Here is a 19,015-nt window from a genome sequence, read left to right as displayed (position 1 = left end):
TTCCATCTCTCCCGGGCCCTATTCGAACCCTTTTTATGATTAGCAGTCCCACCCCTCTCGTACAAGACTCACAAGTCCATCCATGCTCAAGCACAGCGATTTTCCTTAGATACAACAACTTCACAAACCTGATGTGCAGTAGTTTCATTAGCAAAATGCAAGTCAATTGAGCTGTGATAGCGCTCTGACAGGGGAGTGACTTAGCATGGAGAGGAAATGGAGGGGGGGACTTGGAGCATCAAAACGGGAGTGAAACTTATACAGCATGTTAGTATATTGTTTTAGCTAAATATAACATTTTCAAAAGAATAAAAGGCAAACCTGGTGATCTAAATATGTTTTGTGCTAGCGGTTAATACATGAAGTAAAATCCTCCGCTCTTTGTTTTTGAGCTGTTCTTTTGTACCCTCACTGATTCCGTTCTTTAGTTTTATGTTGGTATGCCATTTTTGTTTTGGTGGTTTAAATCATGAATATTAATAAACAGTGAAATGACAAAGTGTGAGTGTGGGGCGAGTGCAGTTACTCCCTGGAGGCTCCTTGCCTGACCCACTTCTCCTTGGCTCAGCTGCACATGAAAAGGCCGCAGCACAATGGAGCGGCCCGTTTTGGAAGCAGCCTCACAATGAGAGGAAAGGAGGCAGAGGGTGTCACTGGAAACACAGCCCGATGGAGACTCGTGCACGCGCGCACACACAGGTCATGTTTACAAACTTTGTGGGGACATTACTTTTAATTACTATATTGACTAATTAATATCCAATAATTAATACTTAACATTTAATTAATTACTTTTTTTATGGATCAATAAAAGTAATTATTATTTCTTGAGCCTGAGGTCCACTGCATAATTTTTTTTCGTAAGATTGTTGGATGTCACACTGCACAACCGGATGAGTTTAAATGTAAAGACCGCACGTATACACACTGTGCGATGGTGCAAATGATCAAAGTTTGTTGAATATCAGGTTCTTGTCTGTTTAAGAAAACCACCAGTTAGCAAGAGAAAGGCTCACTCTACCACCAGGATTACCAGTTATCAGTCGCAGCTCGTCTTTGGTTATAAGACGGTTCCAAGTTTGATCTAACGGCCAAAACCATGCAGTGGACGACTGGCTTTTTTTTGTGGTACACTAACATCTGAGCTGTATTGGATCAAATTATTATAAATACCAACACATTTTGCGTTGTGTTTCTATATACATTTTTTTTTTTTATTTCATATGATATTTTAAAAGTATACGTTCTTTCAGAAAAAAGTTAAATTATCAGTGGCCTTAAGTAGTCTTCAATATTATCGTTACATCTTACACATTTCCCGGAGACTGATCCTAAGCTTAACTATAGTCACTACATGCCAAACTTTAACCTAAACCCTCAATTTAATCATTGAGGACCTGATTTTTGTCCCCATAAAGCAGTCAGCTCCCCATCACGTGACTGTGTACAGGTTTTAGTGCCCACAGTGTGACAGAAACCCGTACACACACACATACGCACTCACACGCACTGGGCTTCCTCCTATTGTGCTCGGGAACACTAGAGATTCACTTCAAACAGCTGGCACGGGTACACTGGCACCAGCTGGAGCTCCTCACAGCGTTCTGAGCACCACTTGTGGACACATTTAAACTTCTTCACTTCTGTATCTATGCTACAGGCCATGTAGCATTGTAGCATGTAGTATTTGGGCAACATTTGTCTTGCCCCGGTACAGATATACAATATAAGTGGCTCTTAAGGTCAATATAAGTCAGTAGTGTACTGTCTGCATCTAATTATAAACCGTTTCATTGTCCGCTAACCAGGAAGTGCGTGTACAATTACAGAGTAGAGTTTTTTCTGTAAGTTGTGAAAAGAGCTTATAAACTCATTGCAGGGAATAATTAGGATGTTGAAAATTATTTCTCACTTGCCATATGCATTTCAAACAGTTTACAGTGGTCAAAGTTAACTAGTCCCATTTTTCAAGTTTTTAAGACAGTAAAAATCAGGAACAGTGCCTTTAAAGTGCATGTACATGATTTTGAATCATAAGGAACAGCACACAAGGGTCTAGGATAGTCACAGGCAGTTGTTTCTACATGGTTCTTATAAAAATATAAAGAGAAAACAGAAAATGGCATTAAACTGGCTGCTTAATATTAATTTTACAAGCTAACTGTGCAGCTTTTAGTGAAAATATTTGACTTAAAATATATTACCTTCATAAGGCTTTTAACACTCAGTAATGCAGTTGTTTTATCGTTTCTATTGCTTTGATATCATAGGAATGCACTTTGGTCACCTTGAATGTTGTAAGGGACTCTATACATAAAAGGTTGGTTGACCAATTGAAAATAATTCATAATGAATAGATTCATGTGTCAAAATTGTGGTAAACCGGTCACAGTAGTTGGGCCATTGTGGCTTAGCGTTTGCTTTCCTTTTAACAATTCTGTAAACAGAAACTTACTGATTCATCCAGTGCAAAGCGCAGGCAGCCATGTTCGTAGAGCACAAAGAACCTCCTCTGCCATTTCTGCAAAGATAGAAGGGCAACGATCAGACTGGAGTCAAAACAAACACCTTATGTTTAAGAGTAGCCATTGTGCCTGAGTAATAAAATGATGTCAGTTAACGCACGCAAGAGTAGATTGAGAGGAAAACAGGAAGCTGGCCCGACCACTGCTGCAGGCTGCTTATGTTACTGATGAGCTGTACACTGAAGTATATTAAACACCAGGCGCACTCTGGCCTTTCGGACGTTCACAGTTTGCGGTGTGTCTGGGTTCTATTTTGGTTCAGTCATGCTCATGCAATACTGCTTAATGATGAATTCCTAAAGTAAGTAAGTAAGTGTTCAGTAATTAAGGAACTTTTCTGGTGGAGACTCGGTCACCTGCTCGTCACCATGGAGATGCTTGGAATGTTCCACAGTAAAGTTATCAGTCTCCAAAGAGACAAGCAAGTGATGCCACCAGACAAGTTACTGGTCAGATTCCTGTTACTGGTCAGATTCCTGTAAGCGGGGGCTGTCCCTTCCACCAGAAATGTTACATACTATACACTGTTCACTTAAAGATGCAGTATTTGTTTAAGTGAGGCTCCATGAGATGAAAACCCACTAACCAGAAGTCTGTCTATTGGCCCAAACAACATTTTTATCAGTGTACGCTTGCGTTAAGTTAGAAATCATGTTTGCACACAACAGTATTTAACTCCATATGAATTATGAAGGTGCATGTCCTTACCCGAGATCGCTGCATAGGGTTGTCGAAGTCTGTTCCCTCGGGGGCCAGGCACAGCCAACCTCCATAGATGGGTTTGGCCTGCAAAAGAAGGAGGAGGTGGGTGAGGCAGTGATTAGAAGGTGGGGGAGGGCTACAGATACCACTCCAGATGTTTCAGTGTGTTTGTGTCCAAACCAGTGCCAGCCTTTAACAGCTCATTAACTGCTGTGATGACATGCTCCCCTCTCCCCAGTGTAGAGGGCCCTGTGCAGAGGGGCCATGTGCAGACTGACAACTACAAACAGGTCAGGTGGGACCAGAGAGAGAGAGGGTTTGTCACTGACAACAGTCAAGTATAACCTCAGGAGTGCAACAACTAGGTCTAGTCTAAGGCACATGTTTGGTTCATAACACAATACTAGCAATGTTACCATCACAATGTGATCACGGAATATGTTCCAAATTGAATAGATTGACCATTTCTAATAAATAAATGAATGATGAATGAAATGATAAACATGCAGGTATTAGTTAATGAATAGGCCTATTACTACATTTAATACATCTAATTAATCAAACTGGTTAATTAATTTACTGATCTCTGTTACAAGCTCAACAACAAGATATCTATGAGAACCTTGGAGTTGAGTTGCTGCCCTATGGATGTTCTTTGGGGAGTTCCCTCAAGTGTGAGGTACACTAGAGGGACTGTCTCTCCATGGCCCAGGTCACAAAAGATCTGTCTGGAGAAGTTTGAGTGTGTGGGGTAAAGGAGATCAGGGGGTCCCAGTTTGGACAACTTACTCTACACTTGGCCCAGTGGTAGACTATGGCTGGATGGTGTAATAATTGTTTCACCATTATCAGTTAGTTTGAGTTATAGGCAGAAACTCAAATGTATAAAAATGTAATGAATATGCTTAATTAATATGCGTTTTGAGTTTATAATTAGAAGCCCCAAATTCACGGATTCATCCACCCCTGCTCCAGCCGTACGCACAGACAGCTGCCCCAGGTCAGAGGTAGACAGCAGGACACATGTTTAGATATACGGGCTTCTTTTATGTTTGAAGGAAATATATTTCAGCTAAACCGCTTTGTACCAGTCCTACGACACAGGAGAGAGGATATAAGATTCTCACATTAGACATTCTAAGAAGTCATCTAAAAGTTTTCACCACCAAGATGAGGCAGCCAAGACTGTGACAGTCCACTAACAACACAATGTGAATATGGACAGTGAATAAAAGGAAGACACAGACAGTCCTGTGCACAGTCTGTTTTCAATGAACAGTGGCTGCTTTGAGCTTGTGTCACTCAGAATCCACCGTGTTAAAAGAGCAGCCACGGTGCTACGGGCCTTTGCCCTCTGTGTTGCACAGAGCATAAAACCCACAGATAACAATATGCCTCAGGAAAGTCATATTCTAAGGCTAAGGAAAATAAGGAAAAAAAAAAACAACTGCATTTACAATATGTCAAGAAGAATTAATGTAAGCCTGTATAAATTATAGGCTTCCTTTGTCCTGGTAATTTTTCCATAATGAGCTTCAATGCTACAACCCAACACTGTTACATTATATTGGTAAATGTCATATTTATAAGGATTTTTATGTATTATATGGTCTGCTTTAATCACATTTAGGTTTATAAACAAACAAAAATAATAAAATGTTACAATTAAAAAATCATGTTAATTTAAAATGTACTTTATATCAGTTTTCAATGACAAACATCTTCAAATTATCGGTTATTGTATCAATTAAAAATGTGATTATTGTGCATCACTAGTTTTGACCCCAGCTTACCCTAAAGCCCAGTCCTTCAGATAAGTCCTTTATTGTGCTTAGTTGTGATAGAGAGAGGAAAAGTAGAAAAAACAGTGGAAACATAAACACGGTGCTGTCCTGCTGTGCTGTGACTCTTTAAACCTCTCTCTCTTCTCAGTGTTGTTAACCATTAGCCAGTTCTTTCTTCTAATACTGGTCCTGCGCGCTCCAAGTCACTGCACGCCTCTCTCAATTCTATACGTGCCTTGTTTCAACTTGCATGGCGTGCCTATGGACGCGGAGCATGACACATTCAAAAGGTTAGCTTCACACAGGCAGCATCTATGACACACATACATGTATTAATCTAACGCATCAACGGTTAACGCTCAAGGACATAGGGCGAGAAAAAAAATGCAGTGTGGTGCCTAAAACTAAATTCAAAAAACATTAGCGACTGTCAGGTGTGGATGATATTGACAAAAATGAATATCTTGATAACAATATTCAGACATTATGTCAATCCAACCAATCCAAATGTATTGAGTTGCATGAGACAAATGTGAAATGACTGTAAAAATTACATACAAAAGTGCAAAAATAGTCTGTAGGATGTAGTCGACGAAAGAGATTCTTGGCCCACTAAAGACATGTCCTGCGGATCGATTAGTCGAATAAAAAGGAAGTGTGATAAATACTCTCAAAACTATTGCATAGCTATGTATCTGCCCAAACTAAAATCAAAAGTCAAAATAGTAACTCAAGCACTCAAAGTGCTTTACATCAAGGAGCCACTCACCCATTCACACCCATATACTCCAGTGTACATAGACAATGGGGGCAAGGTGGGTTAAGCGCCTTGAACACAACGTTCATCTGTGAAAGCTGAAGTCACACAGTGAATCTGATCGCTCAATGTTTAAGAACCTTCAGATCAGTGGACAAACACTCAGAAAAAAGTACTAGGAAGTAATGTATTGAATGTATAAAGACAGGTTCAGTCTGTGAAACATAAGTTTATTCTGCCTTTTTAAATTTAAATACAAAAAATACCACATCTTTAGCTAACTCACTTAATTCTTCTTCTGTTGTCCAATGTAAATCCTTATAACTAAACTAAAATAATGAGTGGACAAATATTGGCCGACTAAGACTCCATCGACTGATTAATCGACTAAATGACTAAAGGTCTACAGCCCTAGAAGTTTCAATCAAAGTTTTTTTCATATTTTATTTATGAATATTTTGATCATCTGTGACAGCTACAGTCATCACACTGCTGTTAAATACAAAACTATACAGCTATACACAGGGTTGAACAACTAACTTCTATGGATAATTATTGGTTCATTCTGCCATTTATTTGTTGAAGCTCAGTCCTTTTAATGATACTGTCTATTTCAAAATGGTTTACTGGGATTTTCTTGCATTGCATCAGTGGCATAATATAGTTTAAATATTATCGCACATCTTGTAGAAATATATCATACTTAAAAATGTGTTATTGCGACAGGCCTAGCAAATCATCTCCTTTTCTGAAACTGTAACCATAAAGATAAAAGCACTGCATAAAATATTTCTGAAATAAGTCACCCTTTGATAATTGTGAGTATTTTAGATAAGCACAAGTACAGTTCTGGACAAGAAAGAAATCTCTTGTTTTGACAAAATGCAAATACTGTCTAGAAGAAGAACTTGCTTGGTTAATGTGATATTTCTCCACTTTGGTAATTAAAACATCCATTTTACAGTCAATTCAATTTCTGAGCAATACTTGAGCGTCAGTGATTCCAAATTAAACATTAAGGCAATTTAACTACCACAGGACACTGCACAACCGCAAAACCACAAACTGCAACACAAACAAACAACATTTCCATTGCAGCATATACAGCAGCATTGTGTGTTGTGTAAACAGTGTAAGAGCAGAAAAACTAGAATGGACGAGACAACGTTTCTGAGCCTGCGGGGATCAAGGGAACAAGGGAAACTCCCAAAGCAGAACGCACAGTCAGCGCATCTACTGTACTGTCATCAGTGAGAGCTTTATGGGGTCATATAAACACTAATGACAATATTATCTCCCTTTTATTGTACGTCAATACACAATGCGGTTTATTAGAGGGAGTATTTCTTTGGAGTATTAATTGCTAACACAACATATTTAGATTGCCACATTACTGGTTATCGTTTTTGAAGATGTTATATTCACTAAAACAACATATTATTCTATTTTAGAAGTTTCACTATCAAGTCTCTCTTCCTTTTGCTCTCCACACAAAGTGACTCTCCCTTCAGACTGACATCACTACACAATCAGCATGCACCTGCTGATGAAACTACATCACATCAGGTTTGTCAGTCTTGTATCATGCTTGTGTATATTTATAGAGAATAGTTGTGTGGGAGCATGGGTGATGTAGGGCTGTGGTCTGAGCACTGGACAAATCTTACTGCTAACAATAAGGAGAGTTTGAATAGTGCCCTGGTGAGAGCGCGAAATTACTTAAACATATATGGATGCCATCAAAAACGTCTTCAGGCATGTCTTTTATGAGGGAACGAAGTAATAACATCATAGAAAAAAGCTCCATAGCTCCAAAATTTGATTTTGCAGAATACCCTTTAAGGAAAAAAATAAAAAATAAACATTTACCCGAGGGGTAGGCAAAAATTCTTTATTGCCAAACTTACGATTTTGATTTTATCATGATTCATCCAACTAATCATTCTCTGAGAGTTCACACTTACATGTGTTTAGTTAAATCAACTCAGACGCCTTTCCCCACCCTCCCCTCCTATTGGTCTGTGTCTGTGTTGCTGTGTTTAAATAAAACTCTGTGCTCAAATTATTGAAGATCTCATCAAAAAAGTATATCATCACTTGCCTGGGATCCAGAACACAAACTCCAATACTTTAGCAAGATGTGAGTCTGGTCACCAGTGAATTTCCTCGAGTTCAGATGGGAGTGATTGACAGGTGGAAAAACCAGTCAGAGATGAGAGAAATACATGTTCAAATGACAGGTGAGCTCCTTCGTTTCACATGTGTCACAGAAAAAATAAAATAAACCCTGATGGATGGCCGTGTTTGAGCCTGGCATGAGACACGACAGAAGGAGTGGCGATCAGACTGATATAGCTCTGTATAAAAATACAGAGAGATATCAAACTGGACCTGCTAATCAATATCGTCACAGGACAATATCACAATAACATTTTTATCTTTATGTGCAACCTAAAAATACACATAACCTTCTACATAAGCCTTCAGGCCCCAGGAGTTGTACTTCTGACAGATTGCCCCGGCGACATTCAAGACAGATTTCTCAAGAAGTGGACAATCAGAGCTGCAGAGGAACCGCTATGACGGAGTGACTGTTGTTGGCTATTTTGATCCCTCCGAAGAAAATGTATCCATCAGAAACAAACATGTGACAGCTTAAGCCCCGTCACTGTGACCTGGGATAGTCACAGCAAAGCAAAAGTCAGGAAGTCATTTCTCAGACTGTCAAATTCTGAGGAAGGATGACCAAAGATATCCCACTGTTTTTAAAGGCTAAGTGATAATGCAATTGATTAGCCATTTATGACACAAATGTATAATACTGTTAAGAAAATAGTGGTTGCAATATATTAATAAAACGGGAAAAAGGGATTCTCAAACTTTTCTATGGCCATTAGTCAATACCACCACGACACAATCAAATTCAGAAATATGTATTTTGTATTTGTTTTTACCACGTTACTGAATTTGGAAGTACTCTGGCGTCTTCTCTTAAGCACTGATTGGCCGATAACAGATATTTGCCGATACTGATATTTAGCTTTTAAAATCCATAGTAAGGCCCACAAATTTATCTGCAGTTAATTTGTAGTCGTTACTTAAACTTTTCACTTTTATCAGTCAATGTCGATACTCGATACTTAGAACCAATGTATTGCCCGTCCCTTCTCTTAAATCCTTTTGAATGTTACTGAACTAAACACATTAGCCATTACTTTTTATGACATACTTACGCTTTTTGAATTAGAGCACAATTATCACAAAGACTGCAGTCATTTAGATAATAGAATGTCCTCTTCACCCTTTTTTTAATATGAGTAAAGGTTCAACAAACATGTTCTGAAATGCATGGGATTCTTGGATTAGTTTAGCAGTTCAGATTCCAGTCTCATCCCAAATGTGAATACTTCTGGTGGTGTGCAAAATGTGCGCTTTGAGCTGAATCCTGATTTTAAAGAGATAAATCACAGTTAAGACATAAAGAAAATCGTGCAGACTCATAAAGTTATGTGAAAAGCATCCAAAGCCTTCTAATCCCACCCATTATTCTGAGCGGCATACCTGCGCACAACTCACCAAAACAACCACACTGTTTACACTAGACACTCTTCCATGTTGATTCCACGCAGGCCATGTGTTGGTGCAGTCGCATTCCTCGCCCTTTCTATTCTTAATAACGTTTTATTCCCAACCCTAATTCCCTTAACCTCTCTGCAATCTTTCTAACACCATTACTCAGAGCTACTCAAGCTTTCCATTCACAAGAGTATTATCTACTTAAAGCAGTGCCAGTTCAGTAAGGAGGAACATTGGAAAAACACTGCACTCACCTTGTGCTTGTTAACCGGGGCTCTGAAGTTAGCACTGTTTCTAATGAGTTACATAAGAGAGCTTTAGGCCTCATGATGGTGGTATTGTGGTGTGGAGAGCAGACTGGTTTGTAGGTCTGTAGTCGGCTAAATAAATCCTGTACATGCCCTGTATCAGATTTTTACGCCTTAAAAAAACGTGAAAAACTGAACCAGTGCAAACCTATTAAAATGAAATAGTTCAAAGTTGTTCCTCACTTACCTCATCACTGTGAATAATTAGGATGCTCAGAATGCATGAGTTTATAAGCATTTTTCACAACTCTGAGACCAGGGTGAACTTTTGCTATCACGCTAGAGCTAACAACAACAACTAGCATGCTAATATAGACTTCCTAATTATAAAAAAAAGGGCTTTTCTAATCAGATCCAGACAGCACGCAACTGACAACCATTGCTTACAAAATATCTGTACTGGGCCAAGACAAATTTTGCGCAAAGGCATGGGAACATTTTTGGATACAGGGCCTTTTATCAGCTAAAAGGGGGGATGGTGTGGCAATAGCAAAATCTGTCAAAGTTATCAGAATCTTGCAGAACAAGTACTGGTATATAGCATCTTCATAAGTGAAAAGGAAGATCAAAACTCCAGCCAACTCATTTCGTATGTTCATCTTTCAATAGCTGGATAATTTATTGGAATTATAAGGAACTATATTTACAACAGCAGAAAGACTGAACTATGCATTTCAGAGCATGTTCATACAGAGCTTAACTACAGGGTTAACAGTTTTTTTTGCAGATTAAGGCATAATATTTTGTTGTTTGTGGAGGAAATTGTCGTACTTTGTGATTTGCCAATTGCGCCCATTCAAATTTCGATTGTGATTAAATCTTGCAGCCCGAGTCGACTAAATCAATAATTGGTTAACTAAAACAGCAACCAATTAATTGAATAAGCGATTAAAGAACTGCAGCCCTACTGGGTTTGAAGAATGGAACTTACAAAATCTCCTTGTGCAACAGAACTCCCTGCTGAGTGTTTGGATAGCTGGCGCGGCACTGATACAGGATGGATAAAGAAGCGGGGGATGCTATGCTAGTAAGGCTAACAACAGCAAAGGGTCGACCTGCTCAAAGCAAGCGTGCAGGGTAGAGGCCATCTTCAGGAAATATTTAGTGAAAGGATGTGAAACGATTGGTTTTACAGCAGAAAAAGACACCAAGATTAATCGCAATAAAATCGCTATTTAAACAGATACATATCTCAAAGGCTGCAATTTCTAAAGTGCCATATTTCTCCCAAAATATTCGACATAAAAACTTAACTCTGTAGTTTAGATCTGCCCTGTTGATGTTTTGGATATCGACAAATATCCTGGGCTCCTGTATCAATAACACTGCAATAAAAAAACAGCTTAAGATTTGGGTAACGTTCATAGACTGCATAAAGAAGTGGACTAAAGGACTGTGACGTCACCCATAGCGTTCGGCTCCAGTCAAATGAAGCTAATCAAGGAGAGTCCCATATATGGAATTCTGACTGCGAGTATCATAGTAACCAAAGAGATGGATAAAGGTAACGCCCCCTTCCTGTCTGCAGTGCTGGTTTCACGTGGAGCAAGCACTTAGCAACACTGTCAGTCGCTAGCGGGAATGACTTCGGGAAAAGAAGGTGCCTGATTCGTCTGTTATTAACATTCATATCTTGATTTACGAACACAATACCAAAAAGTAATACCAGGATCATACAGAGCGGGTTAATACGAACATTTTAAGACCAAAATGACGAGGCTCACTGCAACAATTACAGACAGAATTGATGGAGCCTGAAGCGTGTCCATGATCGCTTCCTATTTGGAACAAGCGGCTAGCAGGTTAGCTACGACCATTTATATATATATATACAGTCTATGTCTTGTTACAGAGTTTTATTGTCAACATGGCTTGATAAATAAAGCTAATTGTCAGTTGTTGGTTGACAGAATGACAGCAGTGTGGAGTAAACATTCATTTACACACTATATCTGGACTCAACATTCTTGTGGGATCCAATACATAATTTGTATCGTGGCACTGTTGGAACAAATAGGGCAGTGTACAATTTCTACAAACCGGTGAAGGTCTGGAAAACTTATCGGGAGGGCACTGAAGTATGATAATGAAATGGGTTACAGTCACTATGTTTACATGCACAGAGAAATCCGAGTGTGCAAAACAACCAAATTCAAATCGTCTTTGCCCCAAAACCTGTCAGACCACTCTTGTCCCAGTCTACAGCAAGTCAAAGAACTCAATAGGTGCGAGCAGGGGGCTACGAGGCGTTCAGGTGCTTGTCGTAAGTTAGCATTAGCACTAAATTTTCCAGCTATAATTACATATAACAACACTTTTGGCAGAAATACATCAGCGACGTCTCATCATTTACGTTGAGCATTTGATTTTCAGACATACAACAAACTCGCTGCTCACCACTCCAGCAAGTTTCATTTACACTTTAACGTCGTGGACCAAAACTATTTCAGATGTGAGAGAGGCGGTGGAGAGGCTGTAGTTTGTCATCACTGATCTAAAATGAGGGAGTGCACATCCAAACACATGTCTAATATTTTCCTGGCTGTTTCTTACCTTATGCAGTTGAATGCCTCTCCTGCTCTGTGCGTCATGTAAATCAGACTGTACGTACTTAGACGTCTGCTGCGTGTAATAGTGCAGACTTCTCCAGATGTGTTATTGGGATCTTTGAGATGTAAACGTAGTGAATTACAACATTATAATAGGAGATGTACAAGAAAAACTGTGCTTCAATTTTTTAGTAACAGCTTTCTGGGAGGAGACACATAAACTATGATTCCATGGAAATAGAAATGTTTTCCATGGAATCACAGACACTCGGGAGCTAGATAAGTTTTAAGCTAATATGGTTTCTTTTTTTGTTTGTTTAGGTGGGTTTTGTGCAATAAAAAACAATGAAAAGTGAATAAATATGCTTTTATTTTAGTCTACGTTTTGGCTAAAAAGTTACATATTGGGGCTTTGAAGAAATGTGAAGATGTTTTGGTTCAGGTTCAAACAATTGCAAAGACAATCTGGATTAATTTTTTTTAGGATTGTTCTTAACAGAATCAGACATTATTATGTTTTGTAAATATTGACATTAGATTAGATTTACTATACAAAATATCTAATAAAATACTAGTAATGCGCATCTGTTGCAGTCCTACTCAAGTTGACACAAGGCTAGTCTGTAGTAGCCCGGTCGTATAAGCTACTTCGGCGTCTTGTGTCGTCACGGAGATGGCAGCAGCAATGAGTGTGTGTACCAGGTCAGCGTGGGATTAGAGGAAGTGATGTAACCGCCCACAGCCTATCCTGACTCAGGGATCTGGGCAGGGAAGGGTTAACACGCAATCAACTCAACACAAAGTCAGAACAGAGGTGAGAGAGGAGAGAAAAAGAGGCATGAGAGAGAGAGAGGGAGCGGTCTGCTGACGTCTGCTGTTTGGTCCTCTGTTCATTCTGGGGCTCAGTCTGGGATCAATTACAGGACACAACACAGACTAAACTGATGGGGATGGAACAGAAAGCACCATACCACAACAAGCGGCTTTGTACGCCTGTAGGCCTTAGCCGGTTAGTCAGTTGATGGTGTCTTAGTCAATCAAACTGTACTAGTCTACTTATAATTTTATTCGGATTTTAAAAGGGATTTATTGATACTTTGCAGAGGCATCGGCTGGGGGATGCTCTTAATGCGTGTGTATGGCGGAATGTTCAGTAGTTACAAATACCATGCAAAACAAAATGGATTTACACAATACATTTTTCGAAGCCAAAAAAGATGAGAGTGACTGATGCTAGCTAGCTTGTCGGCTCACCTGACGTAATTCCATCCAAGGCAGTTCTTTCTGGTCAGATTGTGTTAAAATAAAGCTCAGAATTAAGTCTAACAAAGGCTCAGATAGAGAATGCCTACAGTTAGCATCACAACCCCAGAGAATGTTGATGACATCAGCTGCAAACTATCAATCAGTACAGCAACAGAAAGGAGGAAGTACAGAGCAGGACTTTCAGATGTGACTGGACAGTTGAATCTGACTCACTTATCAAGAAAGTGTTAATTGTGTACAGAGATGTTCTAGTTATTTTTGCACGAGATCCTAATCATTGAGATTAATCAATACACAGGTCATGTCTTTAGTTCAGAACAACTTTTTAAAGAGGCAGTATTATGCAAAATTATTTTTTTAGCTTACCACTATGCTACAACTTTGTTTCCTCAACAAAAACATGCCTGAAGAGGCTTTATATGTCATCCATGCATAATTCAGTGATCTCTCCTGGGCCCTATTTGAACCCTCCTTAGGGTTAGCTGTAAGATTCTGTCCAACGCTCAGGCCACAAGCCTACGTCATCCATGCTCCCACACGACAATTCGTAAACAAAAACATGATACAAAATTGTACCCTGCAACTTGATAAGCCTGACACAAAGTGCAGCAGTTTCATTACACACGCTGATTGCACTCCGAAGGGGGTTGTACTTAACGCGGGGAGCACAGGGAGTGTGAAAAACAAATGTGAAACTTACAAAACATGTTTTAAAATTTTATTATTGACTGCTCTAGTGATTATCTTTTCAATTAATCAATTAATTCATTGTTTTGATAATAACTCAACATTCATGACTGGGATTTTTACAAAAATGTAAACAGATAAATCTAACGTGAAGCCACTTCCTGATGGAGTATTTACAGACAGAAGAGTTTTCATCCAAAACACTTGATTTACAAATTTCTGAGTCAAAACCTCTCTCAAGTTTTCCCTCTCAGTGCATGGCATACTTTGGATCCTTTAGACCAGATCACAATTATTTGATTATTCGAATTATTCGATTAGTTGATGGTTATTTCAATAATTGGTTAGCTGTGATTAATCACTCATGTTCCTGACCCATAATAATTGAAGTAGGTAACAACAGGCAACAAGTTAGACAAGATGCACTTTTGAAATGAACCTCAGTTTAAAGTCCTTTTGATAGACCCTGTCCCAAGCAAACAACTTCACAACACAATAAAAAGTCCCATTCATTGCACAGCCCTCTCTCTTCATCACATTAACAAAACAAAAAAAAAGATCTGAGGACTACCTTAATCACAATCCCAAATGCAAAATATTTCAAAACACTTCAAACTCATATAATAGTAAATTGTGATAGTTAAAACACAAAATTAACTGCAAGCAAATCCGAAACACTGAGATAGCCATCATAGCAGTAAAGTGCAATGACTGCATTTTCTAGATAGCCTAGTATTGTCTGCAAACAAAGGATAGAAGTAAATACCTAACCTTGCTAACCATGTACTTACACCTCTGCAGACATGTTCTGAAATGCATGGGATTCCTGCTTTAGTTTAATATATGTGTAAGTCATCTTGCAGTGGAGGGTTGTCATTACTGGAATACAAAATGCAGAAATTAATCTCCATCTCTAGTGTCAAAATGATTGGACTGTACATACACCTTAAACCTACACATTTTCTATTAGGAAGCAGGTGTTACCCCATAGTTAATATTTAACTTCGACACACATCATGATATACAGCCTTACAAACCATACCAACCAATGGCTAGCACTCAGTTTTGTTATGTAATAGTTAATGGTGCACTGTAACTCATTTTTTATTCCACAGAACGGCATTAAACTTCTTTGTCCATAGTCATTTGTCTCTATGGGCAAACAGATGACGCTGGTCAAATAGATGACCCCTCCAGGGCAAGTTACAGGCTAAATCTGTGGAGATGCAAGCCGCTCATAATAAAAATATATAAGAATGTATGTTTTCCAAGGTATTTATTTAGCAAGAACAACAATCATAATTAAATAAATGCTACAGATATATTTAATGCCATGCTGTGGAACATTTCAGCCACAGTAATAACATCTCCAAGTACTGGTCAAGCAAGTGATGTGCCCCCTTCCCAGCAGGTCCTATATTAAGCAAAAATTACTTTTATGGTCTTTAAGCCATGTAATAATGTTGCTACCTCATCAAAAACATACCCGGAGTTGTGTTTTCTTGTTTGAGAAACCCATTATTATCAGTCTGTCTACACCCCCAAAGGTCAAAATCATCTGTTCCACCTTGTGATGTCATGAAGTGGTAGTTTGGAATTTAACAGCTACCTTTTACCCTTTGTTTAGTAAAGATTGGCAATTCCAGAGCTGAAATCATCCAAATGATTCTAGTGAAGAAGTACCACATGACATCACAAGGTGGAACAGAGTGTTTTCTGAGAGAAGAGTGTTTCTAAGAGAAGACCACAACCTAAATATGCAGGGTATGTGTATTAACCACGTGCTTATAAAACAAAACACAACTCCAGGTATGTTTTTAATGAGGACACAACATTATAACATAGACCTGAAAAAACGTTATATGGATGGGCCCTTTAAGAGGATAAATTTCAATATATTCCACATTAAATCCACGAGTAAGAAAGGAAACTACAAAAAAAGATAAGATATGCACATTAAGGATGCATTGTTTTGACTGCTCATTTACATAATAGGAGTGGGGTTATACCTGGTTGAGGTCCTGGTCCGTGAGCAGATGCAGCTCTCGGGGTTTGAAGCAGTTTTGACACTTGCTTTTGTTGAAGAAGTTCGCCTGGAATTTCCGACATGGGTTCTCCTTGGCGGCAGACATTTGTGCGGTTCAGATCCGATCGGAGGAGCACTTTTACCCACGGAACAGATAAAGCGACCCCGTTGCTTTCCTGCGCTGCTCCTGCTATCCCAACCTGGCAACCGCTCAATGCATTTCAGGCCAAAAGATCGTCTGGAAAATCAATGTTCATTTGCATCAATTCATCTGCATTTCGGTAACACTTTGCAATAAATATTAGCTGCCATTAGACCAGCCTTCCATGATGGCCTGCGACCACAAAGCGAAAAAGTGGCTAATATCCTGTTAGCTCCTCCGCCAGTGGGCTTCCCAAATCAATAAGGTGATGGCGTAAAAACAAAAAAAAACAGCATGTGCACGTTGTAAAGGCTTTCAAATCCAAAGGGAAAGCCTCCATCGAGTAACAGACTCCCAAATGTGAGGGAACCGAGCCCGAACACAGGCGAAAGGGGGACAAACGAGCCGCGATACAACGTTTTATCGCCGCGGTCAACCCATGCGAAGTCCGTCCAGCGCTGCTCCTCGCTGCTAGGCTACGGTTAGCACGCTTAGCTAGCCCGGGAGTAGCGACAGAAAAAAAACGCCCCTTAACGTTTTTAAAAGCACAAATGGTCCCGAAATCCCAAAATAGTCCCGTGTATAGTCCCCCCGGAGTGTGCAGTGCAGGCGGAGGGGGCAGTCTCGGCTCAGTGTTCCGCAGAGGAGTCAGTGTTTGGGCTGTGCTTCCATAACTAGCCCCGTAAGCAGAGCAGGAGCAGCAGCGGTGGCGGCGGTGTTGGTGGTGGAGGGGTTTATTTTCTTCTCTCCACACGGAGCGGAGGGAGCGGACCGCGGGGAGAGCACAGGGAGGAGGAGAGAGAGAGCTGCCCCGGCTCTGTGGCGCCATCCGCGGGTGCTTAGGCTACACGACCTCAATGGATCAACTACCACTGGGGTTTGTTCAAAGATTTGTGTCGTTAATATTGCTCAAATGCATGCTTTCTCTTCGCTGTTGTTAAATACTTTTTTATGAAGGCTATGTGGTAGGTTTTTATTTAACGCAGATCCATTATTTGATCTTTTAAAGCATGTGTCAAACTCAAGGCCCATGGGCCAAATGTGGCCCGCCTCGTCATTTTATGTGGCCCGCAACAAGGTAAATTAAAAGGTATGAAAAGGTCTTAAAATATCAGTTTATCAGGAATTACACAGTTACACAGCCATTTTTTCATATCTGTGCAAATTCATATGCAATATTTGTAACTTGAATAAGTAATAAATATATAATCATGTTAATAATAATAATAATAATAATGTTATTATTATTATTATTATTATTATTATTATTATTATTATTATTATTATTATTATTATTATTAACAAGATTAAAAAGCAGTTGCCTTTATTTTATATTACATTTGGTTACATTTAGTTACATTTACAGTTATATCTGGTCCTTTGAGAGCAATAATTTTGTTGATGTGGCCCCCTGTGAAAATTAATTCGACACCCCTGTTTTAAAGGAAGGAACTATATGTAAGATTTTTATTTTAAATTTCACAGACTTTCACAACCTTTCACAAATTGTGTCTTCAGATATGAGGTAAACAGTTTTAAATCAAATATATCTTGTAATCGTAATGCTGATTTATTATTTGGACATGCTCGTCAAGTGATTTATGTTACAGGCCTAATCATCGTCTTAACGTAAATCCATATAATTTGGTGTTTTGGTTCTCAAGAATGCAGAACGAGCCTCACACGTGTTGCCAGTTTCAGTGCTGAAATCCAGTTGGTTTAAATCTAAAAAGACTCTCTGATCTGAATGGTCACTATAAACCCCTGCCAATCATTGATCAGTGCTAGTGCAGCCTCTGCCGCTCAGTGAGTGAATTCTGGAGGTTCTGAGTTTTCACATGAGGCCTGTCTATATATTGAGAAGGAGGAAAACTTGTATGCGTTCTCTATCTGCGGGTTAAGGCACTGGCAACACCGGTTTAGTTGTTAGAGTGGCGTTTGCATACAGTTATTTTAATTAGCCTATTAAGAAATGCAAATATATCTATTCATCAGTTCACTTGGAAATAAAACTGTAATGGCATTAGGTTTAACAGTGATATTCTACAGTCCCGATAATGTTATGCCATTCAGCTCGGGGTAAAAAAGTATTTAACAAAATGTGATTGTAACAGTTGTGACAACACATGAAAGAAAAAGACATTTAAAGCTATGACATTTTTACGGTCTGTTAACACTAATAAATGCTCTAATTAAATAAAGATTACATATTCATGATTTATTGCCAAGTCTTTATTATGACATGTCAGGCCCTATTACAATCATTTGTAAATGACTTCTAATGACCCTTGTCAGTAAACCTGTTTGTCAAGATGGCGCCGCAGGTAGATCTATCTAATCTAAAGTTATTGTGACATTATAGTTATTCTACAGTAATTAAGTCTTTAAACCATTAAAAGTTGAAGGCTAGTTGAAGCCTGCCAATAGTTAGTGAAAGGCTTGTTGTACACATTTTAGGTTATTATAACAACTTTTTGAAGACAGTGCAGTAGGACGTGTGTTTACCGGCTCTAGCTGCAATCTCCTCAGAAATGTCTAACAAGGTAAATATATATCCTACTCCACTCATCTTAAAGAATAACCCAAGTTGTTTATGTTAAAAAGATGACAAAATTAATGTTTTTGGATCTCAACATTTTAATTTTATTTCCACAGTGGAATACAAAATGCAGAAATTTGTAAATTCTCATTTA

At 39.0% G+C, this 19,015-nt stretch overlaps 1 protein-coding gene across 4 annotated transcripts in view; it reads right to left on the bottom strand.

Moving 5' to 3' along the window:
- mprip (myosin phosphatase Rho interacting protein) overlaps positions 1-17,072 on the bottom strand; it is a 52,399-nt gene extending 35,327 nt beyond the window's left edge. For 3 of the 4 annotated variants that reach the window (XM_033985411.2, XM_033985412.2, XM_033985413.2), the window contains exons 1-3: positions 16,164-17,056; positions 3,234-3,311; positions 2,456-2,521 (exon numbers count right to left, since the gene is read on the bottom strand). In XM_033985411.2, the coding sequence (XP_033841302.1) occupies positions 2,456-2,521; positions 3,234-3,311; positions 16,164-16,286 (267 nt within the window). In that variant the 5' untranslated portion in view covers positions 16,287-17,056. Of the gene's footprint in view, positions 1-2,455; positions 2,522-3,233; positions 3,312-16,163 lie in introns of all 4 variants that reach the window. The other variant, XM_033985410.2, reaches the window with a different exon arrangement.
- Between the last annotated feature and the right edge of the window lie 1,943 nt (positions 17,073-19,015).

This window comes from Periophthalmus magnuspinnatus, chromosome 19 (assembly GCF_009829125.3).
Source record: "Periophthalmus magnuspinnatus isolate fPerMag1 chromosome 19, fPerMag1.2.pri, whole genome shotgun sequence".
Taxonomy (NCBI): domain Eukaryota; kingdom Metazoa; phylum Chordata; class Actinopteri; order Gobiiformes; family Gobiidae; genus Periophthalmus; species Periophthalmus magnuspinnatus.
The sequence above is the reverse complement of the archived record's forward strand: the minus strand, read 5'-3'. Positions and strand labels throughout refer to the sequence as shown.